The 26,700-nt window shown below is 36.9% G+C and overlaps 1 protein-coding gene across 1 annotated transcript in view; it reads right to left on the bottom strand.

Moving 5' to 3' along the window:
* The window catches only part of LOC116178698 (matrix metalloproteinase-2-like), a 216,235-nt gene extending 193,136 nt beyond the window's left edge, over positions 1-23,099 (bottom strand). Inside the window, exon 1 of the mRNA XM_031498276.1 lies at positions 22,510-23,099. Coding sequence (XP_031354136.1) covers positions 22,510-22,674 — 165 coding nt within the window. The 5' untranslated portion in view covers positions 22,675-23,099. The remainder of the gene's footprint in view (positions 1-22,509) is intronic.
* Between the last annotated feature and the right edge of the window lie 3,601 nt (positions 23,100-26,700).

Here is a 26,700-nt window from a genome sequence, read left to right as displayed (position 1 = left end):
GTATCAGCTAGGAAAAGCCGACCCACTGTTGCAGGACCCTGTATATAACCAAATACTATAATATTGAATCGAAAAATTTTAGTGGCTCTTTAAAAAATGGGAAATTTTGTAAATTGTAACTTTTGACTCTTCCGTTTCAATAGGTTGCCGACTGATCTACTATCATCTAGTATTGCCCCAATGCCTGGTTGAGAGACCTTGTGTGTATGTTCTGTAATAGTAGTGTCGAGCAAACCGAAGGCGAGTTTGGGACAAATTGACCTATCCTATATCAGGTCTTTACTATGGCAAGGTTTGTGTCGAACTCGCCGTCGGCTCGCTCGGTGCTGGGTTTAAAGTTTCATTGGAAGATTAATAACAGATCACGAATGCCGAGCGAGCCAAATGCAAAAAATAGTTATTTACATAAGTCAGGAAAATGATACATTACTGGCGAGGAAATTAATTTCCGAGTAAGGTAATGACATTTTGCTGACGAGTTTTGTATTAAATTTTACCCGAAATCGTGTTTTAGTATAAAATTTCATTTTTTATATATAACTTTTGTTTAATGTCAATCTGTCAGTGATGACATGAGTCATTATAGACATTTGGAAATGTCAAAAATGCGGCCGGTAAAGTGACAGGTGCGGCCAGTAAGTGACAAGCGGCAGGAAACGTAGTCTGCTCTGCCTCTGTCATGGAAACTAAAATTTCCTGACAGAATGTAGGCATGAAAATGAAGGTTTGAGGACGATTTTGGGTAAAAGATTTTTGAAGAGAATTTTAAAATTGAATTTCCGGATGTATATCGCTCTTATAACCTGAATGAAGTATCTAGGTGCCTAAGTGACAACTGTGAATTTTTACAAAAATATATCGATATCATATTTATGCTCTAAATTTGATTGGTACTATGTCCAATTAAATATTGTGTATTTTCTGTGACCAAAATAATTGGGAAAACAGGCTCGATGCAAAGTGGTAAATTTGTCGGTGAATACGCCTCATTGTCAGACATAAACAAATCGTAAATCAACTGTGGCACAATTACATCATACAATTTGAGATAGATCCTATCCTATGAATGTAACAGCTAACTTCACAGACCTTTTCCCTCGCCTTTTCCTATGAAATGCAAACTTCAAGGGATTCCTGCATTTACTGTTATGTTCTGAATTGGTGCAGGGTGACTGATTTGTTATTTTTAGAACGTAAATCGATGAATAGTACACACATGTACACACATTTCCTGTTTAAGTTTGATAATTGTTTAAAGTACAGGTTCCCAAAATATCGCATCATGAATACTAAAAGTCATTCTAATACAGAAAGTGGAAAGGAAATGTCGAATAATCGTGAAGTTCTCGTCACGCCTTGTGATTATCCACACAAGAAATCGGCGAGTGCCGAAAATGGTCATTTGTTTAATGAATTTTAGCTCTGGACCGCGCCTCGCTTTGACGGGTGACCTACCTTAACCCTCACTTTACACATTTACTTAACACGCTCCCGTGCATACAGGAAATTAGAATAAGAGCAGCGGCGCGCGTACTCATTTAAATTTATGGTTTCGCAATAATTTCGTGAAAACCTCCCCGACGTTATATATCCACTCGAATGCGAAATCGATGAAACAATACACTTAAACGATGTCGGCCCTCCTCTTTTAGCATGTACGGGCAACAGGTGTGGTCGTGTTCGTGGATTTGTATAACAAACCCCAATTTTTCTAGGAATCAACATCTACATAAATTGGACGAGTAAATTTCCAAATTTAGCCACCACCAAACAAAAGAGGCGAACCAGAAAAGAAGCAACAAGAACATTCTGATGGATTTATTATCTGACGTCCAATTTATTTACACTCTTCAACGCTTGTTACAATGTTTGATGTTGTTTGTCATGCTTGTCTGTTTTCTTTTTGTGATGATGTGGACATTAAACTGCACGAATACTTATAAAAGTTCTTTCGCAAAAAGAAACACTCCATGGATGGTTTCAAGATGCAAGAATAACGAATGCCTTTTGTATTTTTTGATCCAGTTCCAAAGTCACTGTCTTTCTATGTTTGACACTTTTGGTTCCTGTTCAAGATGCCGTTTTTAATTTCTCTATAATAATGAAACATTAACGTGTAACCTCCTGGCAATAAGTAGGCAATTCTACGACGATGCAGCGACTACAGCAAGGAAAAATTCTATAACGCAATTTTAACACCTGATGATTTCCACAATTTCAAAAAACAACGGGCGCACGGCTCCCTTGCTATTGAAATCACAAGCCACTCGCTTAGGAATATGTATTTCGAGAGAGTAGAAGAGGGACCCTTTTCCGCCATCTTGGATTTAATTCGCGGGCCAATGAAGGTCAATTAAATTGATTCGCGGTTTCGCCCACGTGGGTGATTATGTTTTCGACTGATTATTTCTGAGAATTTGTTTAAGGGAAAGTTGAAGGAAACAACGGTAATTTTCTAGAAAACTTAAAGAGCAACTTGAGAGTTTAGGAAAGTGGATAGGAACTTGACAGGAGTGAGGAATTGAAGGGGATCCTGACTCGAAAAACGCAAGTCATTGAGGTGAATTAGAGATCCTGACAGCAACTTGAGGAGAGACGCTTCATGGAAATTGAGCAAAGCTTGAGTATTCTAGATTTTGGATTACGATAGGAGGGTGGACCAGGTCCACGTGTACCTAGACCTCAAATTCGGGCCTATTGTACTACCTCCCTGCTTAGAATCGTTCAACCGTCTGTGTCTGTGTAACATCCTCTACAAGATGGCGATTCTACCAAACCCATGCGTGTTTGTTTAGTTTGCAGTGCTCAGAAAGTATTCCCACAAGTAACCTCAGGTTCATTATTGATAGTCCTATGCAAAAAGGCGCCAATCTAACATCATTTTCCACCTAGCCCTGTGCGGGGTATGGCTGTCTTGAGTTGAGAAAATGTTGCATAAGCATGTAATTGAACTCTCTATGAGTCCTTGGAGTAGCCCCATTGTATGGTAAAAAAAAAGGATAAGTCATGGAGATTCTGTGTCGACTTTCGTGAGCTGAATATTACTAGGCGCGACGCCTATCCTTTTCCATTTGTTGCGAACTTTCTAGATCGTTTCCGCGATGACTGATTTCCAGGGATGTAGTGGGGTCAGGGCGGGTCGGAGCGACGTCCCGGACCTCGTTTTGAAGGCAGGGCTAAACCCTGGGTTCTTTTTTGGAAAATAGGCGCGCCTATCCTGTATTAACTCATTTCCATACCGCTGCAACTGAGGTCAGGAGAACAGACAAAGAACGTGCCAAATTCGAATGGAGTCAATAAAATTCCTCCATGACGTTTCGCTGATGTATGATACTATCCAAGAGTTACCATCACCTAATCTGATCATTACACCTCTCCGTACAACTCTCTCTTGATGAAGAACGTTGCATCCTTGTTATTCATCAAGCTAAATTGCCCGCCCTTCGAGATGTTTCAAGCAACACCTTATGTGAAGTCACGGTTGTTCCACCACCGTTCAGCTGAAGACACCCAAAATAAAAAGGAACTTTGGGCATTATTCTAAGAAATTTCATGATAAGTTAAATACTATTGCAATGAAAAGAACACGAAACTTGGTAACTATAAATAAAATTCAGACCCCAGACCCCCATTCCAGGTTTCACATCATCCCCCCATGATAAATGCGTCCCGGCGGACCGGACTGAAAAAGAACCGAAAACTGGACCGAAACCGGTATTTTTTTCTAGACCGAAAACCGAACCGAAACCGTTATTCCTTCAGAAATAGAAACGTATTGAGAACCGGAACCCATATTACTTTTTTCGGTTCTTTTCGGTTTTTTACGGTTTTTAACAGGTTATTGAAAGTTGAAGGACGCGCCGGCAACCATGTCCTGAAAATTGCCATCGGTGGATTATAAATTTTTAATAAGGTGTCGAAATTGAAGGCATTACGGATGGCGGTGGCGCTAATTTAGCCACTACTTTAAGACAAGTATAAATTGTGCACAACAACAACATCACCAATGGATATATTTCTTGCAGACGTCTCAATCGCTCTTTGTGAGTACCCTCTTCCGACAATCCGTTCTTGAAGTATAAGGGAATATACCCGACCACAATAAGAGGTCGAGGGCTATGGTTGGTAGAAATCAATTCCTTTCGTTGAGCCCTTTCATTAGAGTACTATGAAGGATAAAACTAGTACCACCATATTTTCTGAAAAACTAGAACCGAAAATAACCGTTATGGACCGAAAAAAATGGGCAGAACCGAACCGTTATTTCTTTTTAGAACCGAAACCGGACCGGAACCGTTATATATATTTTCGCTTAAATATAAACAGAACCGGAACCGATATTTCATTTGGGTCCGGATCCCTGCTTTGAAGTGTCAATTTTTTCAGAATAAGCTAAAATACGTACGGTATGTCGTTAATGAATATAGCAAGTCTCTGATGAATATGGACTCCAAGTCGATTTGGAGAAGATTTCCGCCATTCTTAATATCTCTATACCAACTAAGGTTCGAGTGTTAATCAGAGCCGGACTGGCCCAGGCCGCTAGGCCGCCCGAGCGACCGGGGCCCCGCGCCAGCGGGGATCCTGGACGGGGCCCTCTTTGGGTCAGGCAATTTTTGAAGCATTAATGTTTGTAAATGTTGAGCGTATTGTTAGTTTAAATTTGGAGAAGGATAAATTAATTGATAAATTTGCCAATACGTCATTGTAATTACAGCGCCTTCTCCTTTACTTTAATGTTCAATACTGTTCAGCAAGTTGTTTGAAATGCAATTAAAAAAATCTGCAAATCCCTTGTCTTTTTTTTGCGGGGGGGGGGGACATGAGTTTGGGGGCCTCTTGCTCATGGAGCGCCCGGGGCCCTTACCCACCCAGTCCGGCCCTGGCGTTAATAGGCACCGCATCGTGGTATCGTAACTTTTCGAGTTTACTGCAACCACTTACGGATTTGTTAAGAAAATCTTCAAAATTTAAATGAACTGAGTCGCAAACTTTAAGAGTTGTTTGGTATCGGCTCCAATTTTGTCATTTCGTCATTCAAACTGATGTTAGTGCGTTTGGGATAGGGGCAGTGTTGTACCAGGATTATCCAGGAGAAGACGAAAAGGTTATTTGATATGTCTCTGTACAGATTATATTCTTTTAATATGTATTTATTCATGTATTCACGTGGAAGTATATTATCATTGCGGTTTTGCTTTGTATGTGTGGCTAACCGTTTATCCCATGGAGGAAGTACCTCATACCGTTTCGATTCTTCGCTGTATCATGTTTCCTATCTCCTGGCCGCTGCTGCGCGGTGTGTAAGCAATACGAGAGGGGGTCTCTTAATTAACTTTTCTTCTGTTTAGTATGTGGTGCGGTTTGTGATAACGAATACTGCTTACGTTTTCATCTGTACTTTCTTGTATTAAATTAACGGTAGCCGATACTGGAGTATAGCCATGCCATTTTTGTGTTTTTATGTACATGTCATTTATCATTTTACGAGTTGTTTTAGTCGTAGATGTGTTTTTGTACTAATTGATTTCTTTTGTTTTCCATTTTCATTTATGATGTCTCGATTTTATTGGGTGCATTTATGGTGTTTCTTTGTCTCCTGAGCCCATACTGATTCTGATGTAAGAGATTATTAATGATCCTCAAAATGGTTTATAATTAGCGTAACACAACGAAGTTGAGGTCACGGTAAAGTGCTCGACTTTCCGTTGTCTGTCTGTCTGTCTGTGCCGTCGAGATCTCGATCCCTGTGTACCTAGAGACTTCGGCTTTTCGCTAATTGATAGCTGCTATTAGTACGGTGCAAATTAGTCGAAAAAACGGCTTAACCCCAACATCAAACGTAAAAGTTTGCCTCCAACTGCAAATTATTCTATACCTACAGTCCACAGATTGTTCGGTAAAAAGTTACACCATTTTTAAGGTCGGGTTTGAATGAAGGGGGGAGGAAAGTTGGTAAGTTAGTAGTTTTTATTAGCGTTTCTTAAATATTTAAAAAACTATGACGTTGATCGCCTGAGGTGATATATATATATAAATAATCTACATTAAATTGCGAACAAAAATGATCTTGTGTATAATAGTATTGTTAGATTCGTCAAAAAATCCTTTTTGCGGAGAGTGCTTGTCGAAAAAGGGTTGCCATTTTATTTGAAAATACTAGTTAGACACGAAAATGTAATTTTACCAAATTGTTCTACTTCTGTCCTCGTATTAGTCACTAAAAACTTTGCGATTGTAATTTTCTGAGATCACCTAAGGTCCTTAGATTAGTTTGGGACCGATCATGGCCATCTAGATGCAATATTAAAAGTGGCTCTAAAAAAATCAAGTAGGCGTAAAAACTTTTGAAAAGGTCACACGATCTCGATTCCCATTCAGAACTCTCTCAGAAACAAACATGTAAAAATATACAGGGTGTTCCATTTAAACATTCAAAACCTGGACCATTTCCGGTGAAACCGGAAGTGAGTGAAAAGAGAAAAATATGGGAAAACTCTCCTCTTCACGTACCATTTACCTGCACCAAATCTCATTTTGTTACACCTATACTCTAGAAATTATGGCTTGTCTACTAGATTCGTTGACATCCTGTATTGCTATTAATCAGCTGTACTTCAGGTTTTGCAAGATACCTACTCGAAATCTTTAGTTTTCGAACTAAGTATACCTTGCCAGAAGAGATAATTATTCGAGTTTTATGTAAGTAACAATAATAGAATTTCAAGTACTTAACTGAAATGTAGAGCGGAAATCAAAGAAAAAACTTAGAAGCAGATTCCGCTGCAAAGTGTAACGCACTAATTTGCAAACAATTGCCCGACTGGTCTGGTTATACCATAAAGTGTATAAAATGTTTCCCAAACTCTCATTTTTTGACGAGAAAATAAATTTGATTTCATTTGCAGAACTGTGAAATCGTGAATTAATATCTAGCCAAATTATATAATATTTTCTACGCTGACTTCATATCCTTTACTACATTGTAAACAAAGATTATTTTGAGGTCAGTGCTTCCTAAACCTAAAAGATTTTAACACTTTACATAACACAACACCGCCGAAATGTTACATTAATCTTCTCTCCTACCAATGGCCAACGCACGCACATTGTTCACGAAAATGCACGCAAAACCCCAAATAGATTTCCGTAAATAAATTTTATAGTCGCTTTCTCTCTTCTTTCCTCTAATGCGCTCGTAACTTTTGTTTATTTACAGAACAATAAACCGATTATAAAGTAAATCCCATTATAGAAACAGATAACTATGAATTGTAATTGATACAAGAGGCATAACCTTTTAGTGCTCGTAATCATAACTTTACTTAGTCCTTATCGGTGTTACCACCACACAATCGCGTTCGTGCGGTTGAATTATAATTCGGGAATACCGGTAAATTAGGGGTGATCGGTGAGTAGCGGGCGTTCCCCTTACCTACGCACCCTTCGAAACCTTTTCCGTTAGTCATAACTTACGCATTAATCTGTAAAAGAATCTAGTGTAGCACTACCGTTCACATAATGTAATCCACGAAAATCTCGATTCGACTTTTTATTTTCTAAACTCGTATGGAAATGTATAATGGATTTATGGTAATCCTCACTTTGAAACGGTTCTCAAAGTTAATAACGTGCGGTTGTACGTTTTCAAATTTGGTCGGTCTTGTGGAGAGTTTTTGAATAGTATTAAATTGTTACGTTATTGAATAAGCTGATTATAACAAAGCTTCGGTTGCTACCTTGTACAAATCATCATTTAGGGTCTGTTGTCGAAATGCATTCGAAATCTTATAGCGCTATTGCTTGATCCAAACAACCCCTTTATTATTAGAAAAAATGTCAGAATCCTCCTTGCCTGTATGAATTTTGTAACTTTTCCCTGATCCGGTGCCTTTTCACCAAGAGATGTCAAAATCGTCATTTATGAGCAATTTCATAGAGAAGTAAACTTTCTGCACTTTCGATTACCAATTGCAGTTTCATCAATAATGCTTATCTACGAGGAGAAGATAAAAAATTTCCTGTCGCGTAAAGAAAACAATTGAAAGTTAGTAATTTTAGATTTCAGGTGTTGCTTTTAAATTTCGTATCGTGTGTTTACGGCCCTGTAAGTTTAAAGTCTCGTGTAATTTGGGCAAGCCGAGTGTGTCTCCATACTCTTTTAAGCCTCGGCACTTTCAGCTTTTTTTAAAATTCTTTGATTTCTTCGAATTGTTGCCATGCAGCTACCGACGCGTTGCGTTCTTCCACGTTCCTCGATTAGGGTCTTCGCTACCGCACGAATAATCAACTCGCCACGTTGCCCGTTCCGTGAACTTGGGGCAACTTTATTTATTTAGCTATGGTGTATTAAATTGTTGTGTAAACAACATCATGTAGACGTTATTTCGGCCTAAACACCAAAAATTATGACGAAATACCCTGTACATAGACAATATTTTAATTTATTAACCGTAAATCTGGGGAATTATCTACGAATAAGCACATTGGTAATTCGTGTTTATTTATTATTATTATTTTGCAAATTGTTTATTCAGATTTGTCTATTTAAGTGTAAAACGTGAAATTTCGTGGTACAATGTACATCTGACATCTGGTCGTTGCAATAAGGAGTTTTTACAGGCGAAAACTAAATTAACGCAATTCCTTCAAAACTGGCGTTTCAAGTCTAATTGCCATTGGTAACGATTTTGAAAATTCTGTAGAAGGAGATTATATTAAGGACGCAAAAACTAGCTGCGAGTTTCGCGACGGTAAAAAGAGCGTGTAAATTTGTTTACGCTATAATCTCGGCCGTTCGGTACTATTTGCTTTGTTGAAGACGCAGTTCGTCGGTTTCGAAGTAAAGTGTGCAGCAGGAGTTAAGCCATCTTAATAAAAAATTTAAGTTATGGTCAAGTGAAGCAGTCAAGGTTTGTGGAAAGTCTTTAAAACGATCTGTCTGTATTCAAAAAAAGTTAATCCGAATGTGAAGAAACAAAGCAAGATTATTTAATTTTCGACCACTTGCGTGCGAGGTATTATGTCCAAACAAGCTTGTAAGTTTTGTTTTCTTTCGGGGATTTTGGTGAACACAATTTGGAGTAGCAGAGGCTTTGCACAAAAAAAAAGATCAGTATAAAATTCAATGGTGACTACTTCCAGGGTTTTGTTTATGGTGATTACGCTTTTGTACGTGTATTTGCCGTCGGCAAACATGTAAAATAGTACTTGCTTTATCATAGATTCGATCAAGGGAGTTTACACCTTTTTAACCTTGGTCTCTCCGAGTTCATCAGGTTTATCGTCCGATTTGTCCCACTTTTCCGCAATTCAATTTGTTTTTTTTTAAATATTTTCACACAAATTATCAATAGACCAATAATTTATTGGGGAAAACGACCAAACCCTTTTGCATTGATGCATAAATGAGAATTCTATTTACCACCTTACAGAATGTTGATTACTCAGTGATTATCTCTTGTCCTGTACTTTTTCCTTGTGATTCTGCCTTGTGCTAATGCCTTGTACCTTTGGTAGGCCGCGCTTTTGTCTTGTCTTCTTTCTTGTCTTTCATTGTTTTTGCATCATCGCCTTACGCTCTTGTCGTTTTATCCCGATTTGCAGTTATTTTTCCCTCTTATAATACGCCACCTCTTGTTTTTCACCCTTCTCATATTTTGCGCCACTCCCTTTCTCTCTTACCATTTCCACTGGTTCAAAAGTCCTTGCGTTTTTGTCATGGTACCTAGACCCTCTTCCCCTGCGATCTTGTTTTGAACCAGTTGCGTCCATTGTAACGGTAGCTCGCTTTGCAGTCTTAAATTTTTCGAAGTTCAATTAAGGATAGAAAAATGTACAAATGTACCACGATAAGCGAGCCCTAAACCGAGAGTATTTAGAAAAGCGTGCGCTGTTGCCGGGATTACGGTGGCACCGGCTGCATATTTGTAAATGGCGGACGCGTACGCATGCATTCGAAAATTCACCCCTCCCCACAACAGTTTCGGAATGCGAACTCAGTTTAATCACGACTGAAAGTGTGCCATTATGGTCTAGTCGCAAGGATAGTGGGCTTGCAACCGGGCAGCTCGGGTTCAATTCTTCTTCTACAAATGTCAAAAAAACCTGTAATTTTTTAACAAATTCCGAAGCAGAAAGTACTAGATTTATAAACTGCTAATTAATAGTGTCAACAGGGAAAAATAGTATCTTAAGAAACAAGTTATATAAACGTTGCAAGTCAATTATACACGCGTTCTTATATTTGTATATACCTGTATAATTATCCTGCAATATAATTTAACAAGTTAAAAAGTAATCGTAAACGATTTACATAAAGCGCATTTCCACTTGCATTCATTTCCCATGTGTAAGATGCAACTTGTGTTAAAATCGTAAAAATCCGGCCACAAATATGAAAGATAGCGTTGCACATGGGCAATCCATTGTTGACGTGCTACTTCAATTTCAGTTTATGAGAAGAATTTCATTCCAATGCTTTTCTAAATAAGAAAGTTGGAACTGCGCATGCGCAAACCTAAATTTTAAAACTAATGTTAGATTTTCCTTTGTTCCAAGCGCCTAAGTATCAGATTTCATTTAAATTCTTCCATGAATAAAAAAGTTGGCACTGCGCATGCGCAAAACCAAATTTTGAAATTGGCGTTTGATTTTCCTTTATTCCAAGTGCCTATGTATCACATATCATTTAAATTCTTCCATAAATAAAAAAGTTAGCACTGCACATGCGCAAAACCAAATTTTGAAATTGGCGTTTGATTTTCCTTTATTCGAAGTGCCTATGTATCAAATTTCGTTTAAATTCTTCCATAAATAAAAAAAGTTGGCACTGCGCATGCGCAAAACCAAATTTTGAAATTGGCGTTTGATTTTCCTTTATTCCAAGTGCCTATGTATCAAATTTCATTCAAATACTTTTATAAGTAAAAAAAGTTTGCAATTCGGTTTATAAATGGTCGAGATGCGAAAAGGGCACTGTGAATTTTGAATCGATTCGATTCAACTTTTTGCATTGCGTATTATATGGCTAAAGCTATGCCCATATTGAATTTCATGCAATTCAGTTCATAACTAACGGAGATGTAAAAGCGATTGAACATTTCTAAACAAAGTTATCGTTCACACGGGCAGATAGATGGACAGACAGACAAAGGAACAGACGGAGAGACCAACCGGCAGGCGACAGATAGCAATGCAAAATTATAAACGATCTCTAGGATCGTTAATAAACGGCAAAAGTGTAAAATTATGGAACATGTAAAATACGGTTTTTTGTTTTTTTTACAATAACTTTTTTTGTAAGCGGTACAGAAAAAATTCCTTCCTTGGTACAAGACTCGACACCATAACGAACCAAATAGCGAAAAAGTAGAACAATAGCTCTTAAGATAAAGAACTAGTAGCGTCGCAAAACGAGCGGACGGACGGACGGACGGACGGACAAAGTGGCCACAATAGCGCATTTTTTTTTGTGGAAATGCGCTAAAAATAATGGAACTAAAATGAAACTGGTTTGACGTCATACACGAATACATTTATAATTAAGTGGGCTGATTATTCGTAATTCTATGATTGCCATAGAAATGTCAGTTAACGTTTAAAAATCGCCATCTTTGTAAATAACATGACTTCTATTGAAGAAGATAATACATACACCGTCCATTCAGTGGCTTGTTGCAAAGCAGAAAAAGTTGAAACCTGCAAAATCCGAATGCAAAAGCCTATTATAAAGAAAATGAAAGGTTGTTTGCATTCATGAATAGGAAGCATCTTTCCAACAAAGTCTTAAATGTATCGTTAATATGAAGAAAATTTAAAATCTACTACCATTTGGTACATTCATTCAAAACTTCAATCAATACTCTAAACAAGTGCGTTTGTGAAAGCTTCCAAGAAAGATACGAGTCAAAAACATCTTTTGCAGTTGCAGAAAGCGATCTGAGAGGATTTTTTACTTCGGTCCTAGATTATAGTTTCTTATGCCATATTTGAAATAACGTTACTTAGCAATCTTTAGAGCTCAGCTTACTTTAATAGCCTTTTTTTCACACGCTCAGGCGTGCTTTAAACAGCTATTCTGATACAGGTATAATAAAAAAAAGTATTTCGCACACTGACCCAAACAGCAAATTTTATCCAGCTTAACTTCGATCGCAATAGCGTGTGGGTTTCCGTTCAATTTTTCTTTCAAGTCCAATCGCGGAATTTTAATAGAGATGGCCGCAATTAAGGAGTAGGTACTAGAGAATATAAAATCGACCGTGCCAATTTTTGTAAATCGACATATAAAGCGTCTGTGGGTCTGAATTGTAGTAGGGCGTAGTTTAAAACTCGTGTAAAAAATTGTGCGAATAGTTAGAAGTAAAATACGTAACGCAGTTCTCGTGTTATAAGATTCCGAGAAAAACGATCAGTTTGATTGCAGCGCGTACCCATATTCAAGTGTTATCAGTACAGGGCGATTCAAATTCGTAGCTCACCATTTAGATCTCCGTAACGGCGAGAGAAACGGCACAGGTTAAATGGTGAGAAAGTTCCCTCTTTTTGTGACAAAAATGCATTTAAAATTTTTGAAAAATCTTTGAAAAGATTTTTACGGAATCAAATAGAGGACAAAGAAAAATAATGACGTGTTACACTATTCTGCAACAAAACAACCACGGGTAACTAGATCTTGCTGAATGAACATTGCTAAGATGGCGATGCATTCAAATGAATTTCTTTTTTTGCTCTGTCTCATTCCATACAAATCCAATATGGCGTCCGGGCCGTTAGGGGAAATGAAAACGAAATTTGACATTTTCAGTTTCTTGGTGATATCTCAGATATTTTCAAAAATCGTTCAAAAATTTCAAATGCGTTTTTTAGTCACAAAAAGAGGTCTGACCGTTACGGAGATCCCAATAGTTAGCCACGAATTTAAACCACCCTACAATTAACAGTAACTTCGCCGTTAGAAGTAAGGGGCTATTTTTAAATTGTGAACGTATAAAGTTAAACTAAAAAGGCAAATTTCCCGAACGTTCACTGACAAACTGTCCATCGTAAAACGGTCTTTGTTGAGAATCTGAGACTTTTGAATTGTATTTTCAATGGCATTCAAAATTAGCATGTGCAGGGTAGTTGGGGTTTAGCTTTTTTTAAATTCTGTGCACTAAAACCCAGAACTCGATTTACGTTTTCGAGAATTTGACGCAAGTCTTGAATGCGAAAGAGGCTTCATTATCCTGAAAATCTCCATACTACTAGACAGAGCGGGTTTCAAGGGTTCAACCGTATCACTCTAAAAGCGATCAAGTTTTCAATTTTTCTTGGAGGGAGCCTTTTTTAAGGGAGGGCCGGTTAGATTAATTGTTAGAGAAAAAATTTTACCAGTTCCGTAGAGGAGCAATATTGTTTAATACGAATAAGGGCGTTCAACCCTTGAAATTTTGGGATTTTGTCGTGAATGTTATTTTGCACTCTTGATTTGCGATTCGGAATTTCCTTATACATTCATGCTTTTAAAATTGACAAACTTTAAAACTGCTCAATAGTTTTAACCTCCACCAACAAAAGATTGGAGGGTTATTGAAATCGCTCTAAAATTCGGTTTTGAGATTTCACCGGAGCATCGTTAAAAAGTTTTGAATGAATGCACTAAAAGAAAGAAGATTTAAATACCTTTGACATTTCCTTCATCATTATATGCCAGCATTATCGATGCATTTAAGACTTTGTACGGTCCCACCTATTCATCCATTGGATTTTGCACGTACCAACTTTTCTTCTGCGTTTGCAACAACCCATTGAATGGAAGGTGTATTTTTTCAAGAGAAGTCATTTTATCTACAAGGACGGTGATTTTAGCAAACGTCAAGTGGCACAATCATGGAATTAAGAATAAACAACCCACTTAATTAGACATGCAACTCGTTGCTAATGAAATGTAATCCTCGATGTAATCACAGTCAAAATACATGGTTAAGAATGAAAGTGGCTGCAGCGTTATATCATGGCAAAAATGTTAATTACAACTTGGAACTCGTTTTACTTAACCGCTAAGAATTCACACATCCTACCAGCTCATCTAAACCATAAATAATTAAGCAGATTATTCATAATTTTCGGCTAATCCAAGAAGAATCTTACCTATGCAGGGAAAAAATTCAACTTCAAGTTAAAATTGGAATTCTAGAAACGATGATTAAAAATGATGACCAATTTGTATTTTGTTTACATAATTTACCTATCCATTGTCAACCTGCATTCAGCCTATCCTTGAACTACTTTTTTATTTTTATTTAATTACCACTAACTACATCAGAATTTCGATATAAACTGGTTTTATATTCGAGATCGTGCACGTTACCAAATTTGGTGGTAATGTAACATGCAGTTTTTAGAAGCCGACTTTCCAAAAATGTCAGTCAAAATCAATCGCGAAATTGCTTCGTTTATCCTAACTCAAAACTACACGTAACATTCAATGTTTCCTGTCCGTAACAATCGATCGGGGGTGGCTTACTCACGTCAGGGTTTACCCCTGGCGCCATGTGAGAGATACAGTTGAATAAGGAACACGCCAGTCAATCTTGTTTTCACGGTTTCCCGAGAGATAAATCGCTTGCTGATCATCCAGGATTATGAATTTAAATGAGGGCATTTGTTCTTCATTTGATTACATTTAAATGATATGTAAATGTAATTCATAAATATTACATTTTTGGTACACACCGGAGGAGGCTGTGCACGAAAAAAAAACAATATCAACGCAGGAGATGTTTTCAACAAACTTTTCTAATCTAAATGGTAATTAAACATTGCCGCCTCCTGTAACACCTAAAATGCCAGTCGAAAACAGATGTACGTAGTGCTCAGGATTCATGAAGGGATCGTAAAATGAAAATTAGAATACTGTAGCTCTACCGCCGGCTTTGCCGTAGGGACGCCCTTTAAATAAAAAATGAGCCGGTTATTATCTGATAGAGCTCCAATTGAATCTAAATTTAATAAACCGATTAAGGCAATCTCAAAAGGTGACTAATACTATTTTAAAATAGATTTCGTCCCACGAGCCGCCGCACATGTTCGAGTTGAAAAATTAATTTCCCGCTACGAAGAGATGTCGCCGCGCCGGAAGGTTGCGATGTAATTTGTAACAAATAAAAAAAGTGGGTCAATCAAAGAACGTTTCAACAGAGATGTATTATTGAATAAGGTTAATAAGCATAATGACTAATAATATAGAATTGCGTTTCCCTGAGCCTATTACCCAGAGGCATTTTAAATAATGAGATTAGAAATGCAAATCACAACCCTACTCAGGATTCTCATTGTATACCATTCGTATAATTTATTCCTTTCGCCCTGTGTAAATAATATGAAAAACATCTAGGATTACTTCCGTAAGTCTCAGGTCGACATTCTGCCCCAAAACCCAAAAATGCCATCGGGTTTACCAAGAAAAAGTAAGCAACAAGGGAAACATCCTTCTCTTAAACTGCCAACTACATTTTATTTTTCCACTGAGACACATTGAATTTTAAAATTTTCTGAAAAAAATGACTTTTTATAATAAGAAACAAAAAAAAATAATCTGGACATCTTGTTTCTGTGCGATTTTACTTATGCACTCAAACCACCTTCGAGTGAGCGAGACCAATGATTTTTTGTGATAAGCATTACGAAATTGCAAAGTTGCCTTGATCGTATCGTGAATTATCATCAACAATAACAATGCATGTCAATCATACTTATTAATTACTTTAGATACTTTAATGGGTTCACAATAGTAAATCAATTTAATTCAATTAGAGTTCAACGGCCAAGGGAACTTATCAGACAAACCATGTGTTTTACTCATTGATACTGATGAAAAATGTGACGGAACGACATTGAAGCTATACTTCTGTTTTGATCATCACCTTCTTGGTCACCATTGGGAAATTCTTCTTCGTCATTCGGACTCGAAGTTCTATAGCTGCAATTGTTTGTTGGCCATTTTTTATTTTTAGAAGAGTGGGGGTTGTTTTTAAAAAGTGTATATCATACACCATTGTCATTACCGAGGTCATTACCATGGGCAAGTTTCCAAAGAGAGTCCAATAATTTACTACCGGAAATCTATTGCTATAATACCATCACTTGGAATCGAAATCTATAGTTTGTTTGCAAGAGGAAATTATCTTATTTTGTTTATGTCAGTATAACAGGTTAATATGGGTTGTCAAACCGCTGTGATAAGCAAACGACCATTGCGGTGGTAATAATCCATACAATTCGCAGAAACCGACACCACGTAAGATCGCACTCGGAAGTTTGATCTACGTTAGTAAAATCCGTTTCAACTGAATCAGAGTTTTGATTAAACGAACAACCTGCATTAACAAATTCGGTTTTGACTCGTTTCGGCAACAATTCTGTCATCATTGGGCAGCGTAATTTTTTAGAATCATTCCATTAAGAAGTGATTTTTTGAACCGAATGTAATTTATGAGAGGGATTTGATCGTTGTACGCACATGTATGAACTGATATTGTTCCGACGTAATAATTAGCACTAAATGATATCGGTATAAAGCTAAGGATGCCTCGGAATATTCTCCTGGTAATCGTCTACATGAAAATTAAAATTGCATTAAAATTTAATACAAAACTCGTAAAGTGCCACTATTTGACTCGAGATTATGAAAAAGATTGAAGTATACCGGATGATTCTCAAATTATTTTTTTTTGCTTTTTCTGGTAAAAAAATGAAATTTGGTAAGAATTTGAATCTTCTGCACCTTTAATTACTGCTTCTGGTTGAGCTAGAAATTGACTTAATTTTCGATTTTTAAATGGGACACCTCTCCTATGAAAAGGGGGGTGATGGAAGATGATTAATCTGCAAAGGATGACAGCGTGAGGAGGTGAGGGGAGGGGGGATTTTCCGAAAATATTTTAAGTACACAGGGTGATTCTAAAATTATGTTTGTACGTTTGAAAATATATAATAATATATAAATAAGGAAAAGAATTTGAAAAGTCTGCAAATTCAATTGTTTTTTGTCACTTCTCGTTTAACTGAAAATTGACTGATGTCCGAGTTTTAACTGGAACACCCTGTACTTTTTTGTTTATTTTGATATACACATTACACTGTGTCCAAGATAAGGATGTCGACCGGGATCTCCGAAACCATAGAAGATGTGACGATGGTCAAATAAGAGAAAAGATGCATAATTAAAGGGTTATTATCATGTTTTAAATAAAACCAAAAAATTCCGATTACTTCCCAAGATTTTCCGGAAAAACCGAAATTTGGCGATTTCGTTTTTTTTTCACATGTTATTTGTACAGATAGGTATAAAAAAATAAAAAACACTTTCTCATTGCCACGTTTTGAGCTCTACATGACACCGTTGGGAGAATTTCAATCTCGATTTCAATACAACGTTTCGTTTTGAAAAAATCATAATCAACTTTATTTTTTTATATGACCCGCAAAAAGTACATATTATATTGAATCACATTTTTTATTACGAATACAATGATATACCTACGGCACACACAAAAAAACAAAAGTTGGAAACTGTTGGTTTCAACCGAACGGTGGAATCGTGCACAATGCCTGAATCGTACCAGAACATTTACAGTTTCATGTGCCTTACTCAGAACACCCATTCCTTCCCCGGTAGTAAAGACGTTTTGTCATTGAAAACGTAGGTAGTATTCGGTAGACCATTCTCTCTACAAAAATAATTTGGTAGATCATAGGAAAGCTTCCCAAATCATCCAAAGGACATTTTTGTCAACATATTCTGCACTTGTAAGACAATTTCAAAAGAATCCCGCAAATTTGTATGCAGGTAATGTGTCAAATTCCAAGAAAATATTGTGTTCTAGAAAAGGCTTAAGAAAATCTAGAAAACTACGTCATGGGTTTTGCAGGGCATTCCTTTTTACAGATTTCATTCTACTTATATCTTTTTCCTATACGGTATAAATTAGCACTGACTGGTATGCTACCACGTAGAGAAGTCGCCCATTGGTAGTTGAGTTTAATGTCGAGATTGACTTCCCGCTGATTCTTATAGTACTTACCTGAACTTTCAAAACACATTAGCAAAATGAATAGGCAATAGTATGCAGATGAGTCTATACTATTGAGAGGTTCCATCCTGTATAAGTGTACAACTTAAAACGATGCACACATTTTTAAGAGCTGGCAACCGCGCTACATTTAAGAAGAAGGGGAAAGCTGTCTGCATCGTCTCATGAGCACGAACAGGTACGAACGCTTTTTACAGCCATCTTGATTTGAATGGTCGTCGAGACTCAAGAGTATGATCTTTGCTCGAGAGCAATAATAGTTCTGCAGCTGCACATGATAAGTTCTGTAATACCGAGGTAAAGGTTCAGTCAAACCGAGGCGGGAATGCGGACACGAAAGCGGGAGAGGTAGGGGTACGGGATATATTTCTACAGCGGTATACGCAGCATCAGTATGCATACTTTAATCCCGCTGTACAGACATATCACGCATCTGTACCACTCCCGCTCCCGTGCCCGCATTCCCGCGTCGCCCTGTCTCAATGTGTGCAATATTAGTACAATGTGGGTAATTATGTGCAATACTGCACAGGCCGTACCTTTGTTTTAGGAGTGATTAACCCCTTGCATCCAATTAACCCCTAATTATGAAATGGTTTCATAATGGCTAACCTGGTGAGTTGTGGCTAACTTAATATAGAACTTACTGAACAGTACATATACAGCGAGATATACAGGGTGAAAATGTTGTCTGGAACACACGTTTTTTTTTAGATGTTCTTTACCAGAAGCAACTATAGTTAAAATTTCAAAGAAATATTTTCATAAATAAGGAAGTGGACACTGATTGCTCATTCACACATCTAATGTTTGCAATATCAGATACGTTTGCGTTTAACAGAAACATCTGTGATTAAAATTTCAAAAAGATATTTCGATAAATAAAACATTTAATATTGCGCCACATTAATCTGATGTTTACAATATGCGATACGTTTACTTTTACTCAAAGCATCTTTGGTTTCAATTTCAAAGAAATATCTCCATAAACAAGAAAGTTGCCATTGCGCAGTCTGCGCATGTGTACATCTGACTTTTACTATATGCGATATGTTTGCCTTTACTAGAAGTATCTGTGACTCGATCTGTGGTTAAAATTTCAACAAAATATATTAATAAATAAGAAAGTTGACGTTGCCTAGTTCAGGTGCCAGAGCCATACGCTACCGAATGCAAAAAGAACGATCTTGAAAACTGTAGGGGTAGTTAAGGCCTCGGGCAGGCGGACAGACTGACAGACCGACGGACAGAGAAGGTGGCTGCAATAGCGCACCCAACTTCGTTGGAAACGCACCTTCTGTATGTACTGCTATGTAGCAGTGCCGTATCTGCATTTTAGAGGCGTGTCTTCAAAAATATTTGGGGGCCCTTTCCTTATATCGGCAATTTTTAAACGATGTTAATCTGTATGCAGGGTGTCCCTAAAAGGTCTGTACAACGCGCTACCAGGGGTTCTTGGTATCAAAATAGGACGATTTAACCCAACTTACCTCTATCCCAAAGTGCTTCGGTAAGGCGCTATCTACCGCCAAAGATTAAAAAAAAATCGTTATTTTTATTTTATCGGAAAATGGTTTTGCCGATTAAAATGAAATTCGGGATGTGAATATCTAATGTAAAAAGGGTCTTTGTGATATCATCGTTTTGATTGTAGTTGCTATGTAGGTGGTAAAATACTGACCATCCACATCTGAAGAGGTCTAAAACTTTTTAACTACTATTTTGACGGTTCTGAATTTTTAGACACTGATAGACAGTTTACTAGCAAGCATTTTTTGTCTCTTGATGAATATCGCTATCTGTGATGGTTTGCGAAAAAAAAAAATTTAGGCATGATGAATGGCATGCACCATACATGCGATTGTTCCTCAAAAAATCAGAAGATGGCTGTGAAACCTGTGGCGTAACGTTTGCTTGTTGTTTCTTAAACTTTCATCATATTTTTTATGCAACGCCATAAGAACACGAAACATTTGAACCAAGCTGAAGACTAAATAAAGCATAAACATAGTAGAAAATACAAAGAATGCTTGCAGTATAAATTAGAACATGGTAGGCACGAAGGCTATTCATAAACTGCGTCAACCTTTTGCAACTGATGAATTTTATCACTCGCAACACTATTTTGTTGGATTATACTCTCATTTTCAGACAAGGTTCGAGCAAAGAATTCAGTTCAATAATACAATGTGCTTGACAAGATGCCGACAAGATGCATTATGTTGTCAAATTTCAACTTCTTGATTTGTAGGTATTCTTTCGCACAGGCTTTTGTAAAGTTGGAACAGAAACAGGCAAATTTTTTTGATAATCGAAGCAAATTGATAGGGCGGAGGGATCACGTTTGGGTTGTGGGTTGAGGCAAACTCCTATCAGAGCAAATGCAAAATGAGGCACTTAGGTACATACGAGGGTACATATTTCTGCAAATCTGAAACTACCATCTGAAAGCTTATGAAAAACGCCACTAGATAACGGCATAAACTTAATTCAGTAAAAAAAAGTGACTTAGGCACTTCTTGCATTGACCCCTTCATTTGTAACTCTTCGTTGTATTGTGACTTGTATGGACTTCAGATATTTGTACCTAGGGGTAGGTAACCCTTGAATTTGCTTGTTATTTAATTGTTTCACTTTAAATGTTATTCTTATTTTGATTTGTTTAAGATTGGCCAGTTGCTTCGATGTTTAAATTCGTTTAGTTTGATTAGCGACTTCAATTCTTTGTGTATGAATCTGCCATTTTTAATGTCTGTAACTGTCTCGTCCGAGCAGAGGTGCAGTGTTAAAATGACTAATGCCCGTTTGCACCGACAAATTTAAGCGGAGCTTAGCTTAAGCGTCCCTTAAAATCCATGGCAACCATTGTCTCAATAATCGTTGCCATGGATTTTAAGGGACGCTTAAGCTAAGCTCCGCTTAAATTTGTCGGTGCAAACGGGCATAAGCGGTATTCATCTCGAAATACAACTTCACTCTAAGGTTACCGTATCCAGGACCTCCAGATACCTTCTGGATTGGAGAAGGTCCCGCTATTTAACAAAGTATTTCATTTACTTTATGTAACAGACATCGGAATGTTAGTTTTCACAAATGGGAAAGGAGTTTTTTTTATTCTATTTGAGTTGGCTACTTTTGAGCATATCAAATTTTGTATTGGATTAAAGTCAGATTTAAATTATTCAAATTCATGAGTTTGATTGTTAATTTTTGTATATTGCTCCAGATTTCGCCTGTATTTACCCTCCGTGAACAATGATTCAGAATTTTCTTCGGACTATTGTAAACTGTAAAAAAAATCAGGTGCATGGCTCTTCGTAAATAAAACATTAGCCCTCATTTGCATTACGCGTTTTTTACGTTTTATCTCTTCCGTTAGTTGCGGAAGGAAATTTTCAATTTTTTTCAGAATTTTGTATAAACGAATTAAATTTGTTGTATATTTTTGTGCCGGCCCGTCCTCATTGCGTACCTTTGAGGCATTCTAGTTACGCCACTGCTATGTAGGTACACTGGATATCTACTGCGATTTTGATTAAAACATGCAAGTACGACGATGACTAAACCTCAGATTGAACATGTGATGTGATGTTACTAAGTATGAGCAATTCTCTGCCATTACTTGCAATATATCTGCAATGCTTGTGCCATGCGTGCAATGTTTATACCTCGGTTTATACATTGTTGCACAGGCGGTACCTTTGTTTTAGGATCCCCCCATTCAAGTAACACCTATATTATGGGTTCCAAAAATTTTGATATGGGGGGGGGGGCTTAATCTGGAGCTGAAAAACTGAACGGCATTTACAAATGTACAATGCACAAGGTTTTTTGTTGGATACCTACTTCACCCCTCTGAAACAGCTGACGTAGAAACCCTTTTAATATCTACCTACATTCGGGGGAATTTTTCAATTAACTATTTGATGCTGTAATTCTCAATAATATTGTCATTTATTTGATGGTAATTATATGGAGGATTATTTTTTTCAGAGGTCAAGATCGTTTTTATGGACTATCTTTGTTACAATGTTTTAAAATTCCTTTGTTGAAATTTAGAGACAAGGACGTTGCAGATTATGACGGGACCTTCAAAATGCATTAAAAAAGGATAAGCGGTAGCAAGAGGGCTGAAAGAAACGATTTCGACTTGTGGGTGGTAGCAATCATACATTAGGTATAAACCACCCCGATCAGTGTTCATCATCACAAGGGTTTAACATATCGATTTCAACCTCGAAGCTAACGATGGCGCCTCGACATGTGGTGCGACGACGGTGACAGTAGCACGTCAACGTGCTCTTTGTGAATTGGGAAACAATTTTGATTCATCCCGCAAAAAACAAGGATAATAGCCTTTGTCCGCTTATTGTCAACGCAATTTGTCATAATTTAATTAAAGTTCAAGAAGTTAATAAAAAGCGCAACTCACCACATCATCTTCTATTAGCTCCCTTTTAGGTCGATCCGGCAAGGCAAATCCTTGTAAGGCACAAATAAATAAAATTAACAAAACACTAAACGAACTACCGAATTGTTTAAATAATCGATTAAATATCATTTTAATTAAATTATTAAATAAATTACAGTCACACATTTTTTTCTAAGTTCAATGTACCGCGCGAACACGACGGACGTAGTGTCACTATATTGATTACTCGAAATTAAGAGTTGAGGAAGTAGGTAAAATAAAAAATTACCAAACCGTTTCCTTAAGCAGAAAATTAAGACATTTCCGTATGGCTAATCGGAAATGATGCCACATAAAAATCCCACTAAAATATTAGAAGCGAACCAAAATTGTTATCACATCACATTTAAGTAATCATAAGAAAACACTGAATTTTTATCACAACCGAGCCCTTATTTACATTACCTATAGATAAAACGAGGGGTGAGTTAAAGCTACATTAACAAAAGCGGCGGCGGCGGCGATCTATTGTTTATAAACAAATGAAAAAAACGGCAAGTGAATAAAGCGCGTCTTTACGCGCAGCTTAAACTGCGACTAACGAGAGTGGCGGTCTGTGAACGAATGCTTTGAGTTTATTTATCCAACATTTACAAACCTCCCGCCGCCGGCGGCGTTTTGAATGTCCTCCGGCTGTGCGCCTTTAAACAAAGATACACATGTGACAATTTCGTACGAAACACAGACATTAATTGCACAAAGACCATCCAAAAGTGATCGTCTCATAATCGCCGCGACGGCCTACATTAATAACAACACACACACAAAAAAGACCTGCCATATACAATGAAAGTCTATATTTAGATCGGCTCTCCATATTTAAATACTAGGGTAAAAATTGGCGCTTTACGTTATATTAATAGTTCCAGTTCAGTGGACCTTGCAGCGATTTATATGCATTTTACAATGACCCGATATGAATAATTGGCGTAATCGTTTGACCACTTGTAACATCGGAGGACCCAAACACCTGTATTTTTTGGTTAGTAAGGTGTTTCGACAGTAAGTACGACCTACGATGTCAAGACCAATCCATGTAATTACTATAAACAATTAATTTCAAATTTGAAATTTAAATTAATTAGCTCTTTTAAATTCGTAAGAACCCGGGGGTAATGAATTCATTATGCTCTCTGAATCATATAATAATAAAATGCATCTAGACAAGAGTTAGATTAAAGGAACATTGGCCACGATTCTGTGCCCTCGCATTCACCACCTTCGATTTATATTGCTGATATTTTTATTATATTAATTATTCAAACTCAGAGGCCAGTTTGGTTCCTGTACTAGAGCCTTGACAGCTATTGTACTGAATAAACCTTTATCATATTTCACGGTAAACATTAATTTTTATTCCTGATGCTATCATTCTAAAAAATTCGCTACACTACCCCCTTCTTAAAACTGTGTCTCGGAACACGAAAGAGCAACTCATCTTCAGTTTCTGATTCCGTCGTGCAACCTCCCTTCTTAATTTCCGCGTTTCAAGCTATCGACGTGAACCGCGAGCCGTTGTCAGGGGAAGAAGTGCTCCAGTGGTCTGCTCTGCTCCCGGACATCCGAAACGTGTACACGGTCGTTGAAACGGTCGATTATCGGAGAAAATATACAAGGTATCAATAAAAGTTTTATACAAAAGATCTGAGGTTCTTTAATGTCTACCAGGCAGTAGTAATTTGGATTATACAGGGTTGGTCATAAAGGCGTGGCACACAAATAATGCATTTGTTTGAATGGAATACCTTGTATATTTTATTCCATATTTCAATTCTTCTCTCAATTTTGAGCATAATTTGTAAGAAGCATAATGTACCCAAATGCAATCGTTTCCGAGCTATATCGAGGTTTGAAAATAAAAGATATTACTTTAAAAATTAATTAATGACATCACGATTTTTATTTGAAAACATTCTGTGTTTCTGAAAAAAACCATTTGTGAAGTTTGTTATTATTTTTTAGAATTATTAATTATTGTTTTTTTATTCAATTATTAATGAATTTTAAAATATTTTCAAAACTCGACAACCCAGAAACGATTGAATTTAGGTACATTATGCTTATTACAAATTTTGTTTAAAATTGAGAGAAGAATTGAAATATTGAATAATATATAGGGTTTTCTATTTCAAAAAATGCAATTTTGGTGTGCCGCGCCTTTATAAACAACAAAAAAATTAAATTAAATTATCACTTCCTAGTAGACATTGAAGAACCCCAACACTTTTGTATAAAACATATTTCGATATCTTGTATATTTTCGTCGATAATCGACCGTTTCCAGACTTATCAGCGACCCATGTCCATGACCCTAGCAGAGCAAGGTCAGCAGAACACAATCAAACATATTGCATAATTAGGTGCTCATTAGGTGCTAATTAAGTGCCCTATTCCCGAATTAAATGCTCCTTTTTTTGAAATTATTACATGTTTTGCCACGTTCATATGAACTCAGCAGAACACTACCTTTAAAAACCAAGAAAATGAAAAGTAAACTATAATTAGGTGCTAATTATGTGCCCTATCCCCGAATTAAATGCTCTTTTCTTTAAAAATTATTACATGTTCTACGAGGTTCATATGAGCGCAGCAGAACACCACCTCAAAAAAACAAGAAAATGAAGAGTGAACTAACTATAATTAGGTGCTAATTAAGTGCCGCATCCCCGAATTAAATGCACCTTTTTTTTTAAATTATTACATGTTCTGCCAGGTTCATATGAGCGCAGCAGAACACTACCTGAAAAACCCAAGAAAATGAAAAGTGAACTAATTATAATTAGGTGCTAATTAAGTACCCTATTCTCGAATTAAAAGCTCCATTTTTTTAAATTATTACATGTTCTGCCAGGAACTCATCAGAGCACTACCTCAAAAAACCAAGAAAATGAAAAGTGAACTAACTATAATTAGGTGCTAATTAAGTGCCCTATCCCCGAATTAAATGCTCCTTTTTTTTCATTTTTACATGTTTTGCCAGTTTCATATGAACTCAGCAGAACACTACCTTTAAAACCCATGAAAATGAAAAGTGAACTAACTAATAATTAGGTGCTGATTAGGTGCTAATTAAGTGACCTGTTTTCAAATTCTGTGCCCTTCCTTTTTATAATTTTTACTTCTATTTACATGATTTAAGCAGACAGGCACTGTGTTTACAAAAACAAATACGTCTTTAAGTGTTCGTGATTTGGCGTATTAAAAAGTGCTAATTTATTGCTTTAAACCCAAAAAGTTACAAAATTTGTTCGTACAAATTTTACAAAAGCGTACTTCGAAAACAAATTGCTATATTGTGCGTTGAATTATGAAAAGTACAAGCGTAGCACGGTCACGGGACGTAGGATGCTATGTAATAGTTCATAATTAAGATAGAACCTAATTATTAGTTAGCTCACTTTTCATTTTCTTGGTTTTTTGAGGTAGTGTTCTGCAGAGTTCATATGAACCTGGCAAAACATGTAATAATTTAAAAAAAAAGGAGCATTTAATTCGGGGATAGGGCACATAATTAGCACCTAATTAGCACCTAATTATGCAATATGTTTGGTTGTGTTCTGCTGACCGTGCTCTGCTAAGTTCATGGACATCGGCGAACCTGTATATATTGTCCGAATGTGTTTCTTTGGGTGGCATCAGCCTGGGTCCGTTTGGTCCGTCCAGATTCCTTCCGTTCCCGTCCTTAACTTTACCCATCCTTACATTCTCGTTCTCTGGCCGAAGAGAGTCAGAATTGTTTTGCTCAATATGCAGTACACGCCGATCACATTTTCATGGTTTCAAATACTAGAAGTTCGAATTTCAAACACTGTTCTCCCTCGCCCTCTGAAAGAAGGTATACTTTCAATTGTTTTCTAGTATCTTAAGCCTTTCGAACGATATTGAACTAGGTAAAAGCAACTGTCATATTTGAAGTAACTGTAATCTGTGCTCATTATCATTATAAAAGCGCAAATAACCGTTTCGTTATTCAAAAAATAAATAAACCAAATAATGATGAATCCACCAATACAACCATTTCGTTATTATACAAGGTTATCGAAAAAGGTAGACCCGATTTTAATTAATAATTGTTAAAGTATTAATGAAGCGATTTCAACGAAACTAACGGCCAAATACTGACAAATTATTCCTTATCGCCGGCGGCTAATC

This window comes from Photinus pyralis, unplaced genomic scaffold (assembly GCF_008802855.1).
Source record: "Photinus pyralis isolate 1611_PpyrPB1 unplaced genomic scaffold, Ppyr1.3 Ppyr1.4_LG8, whole genome shotgun sequence".
NCBI lineage: Eukaryota > Metazoa > Arthropoda > Insecta > Coleoptera > Lampyridae > Photinus > Photinus pyralis.
Note: the sequence above shows the minus strand (reverse complement) of the source record. Positions and strands in the feature narration are given on the sequence as shown.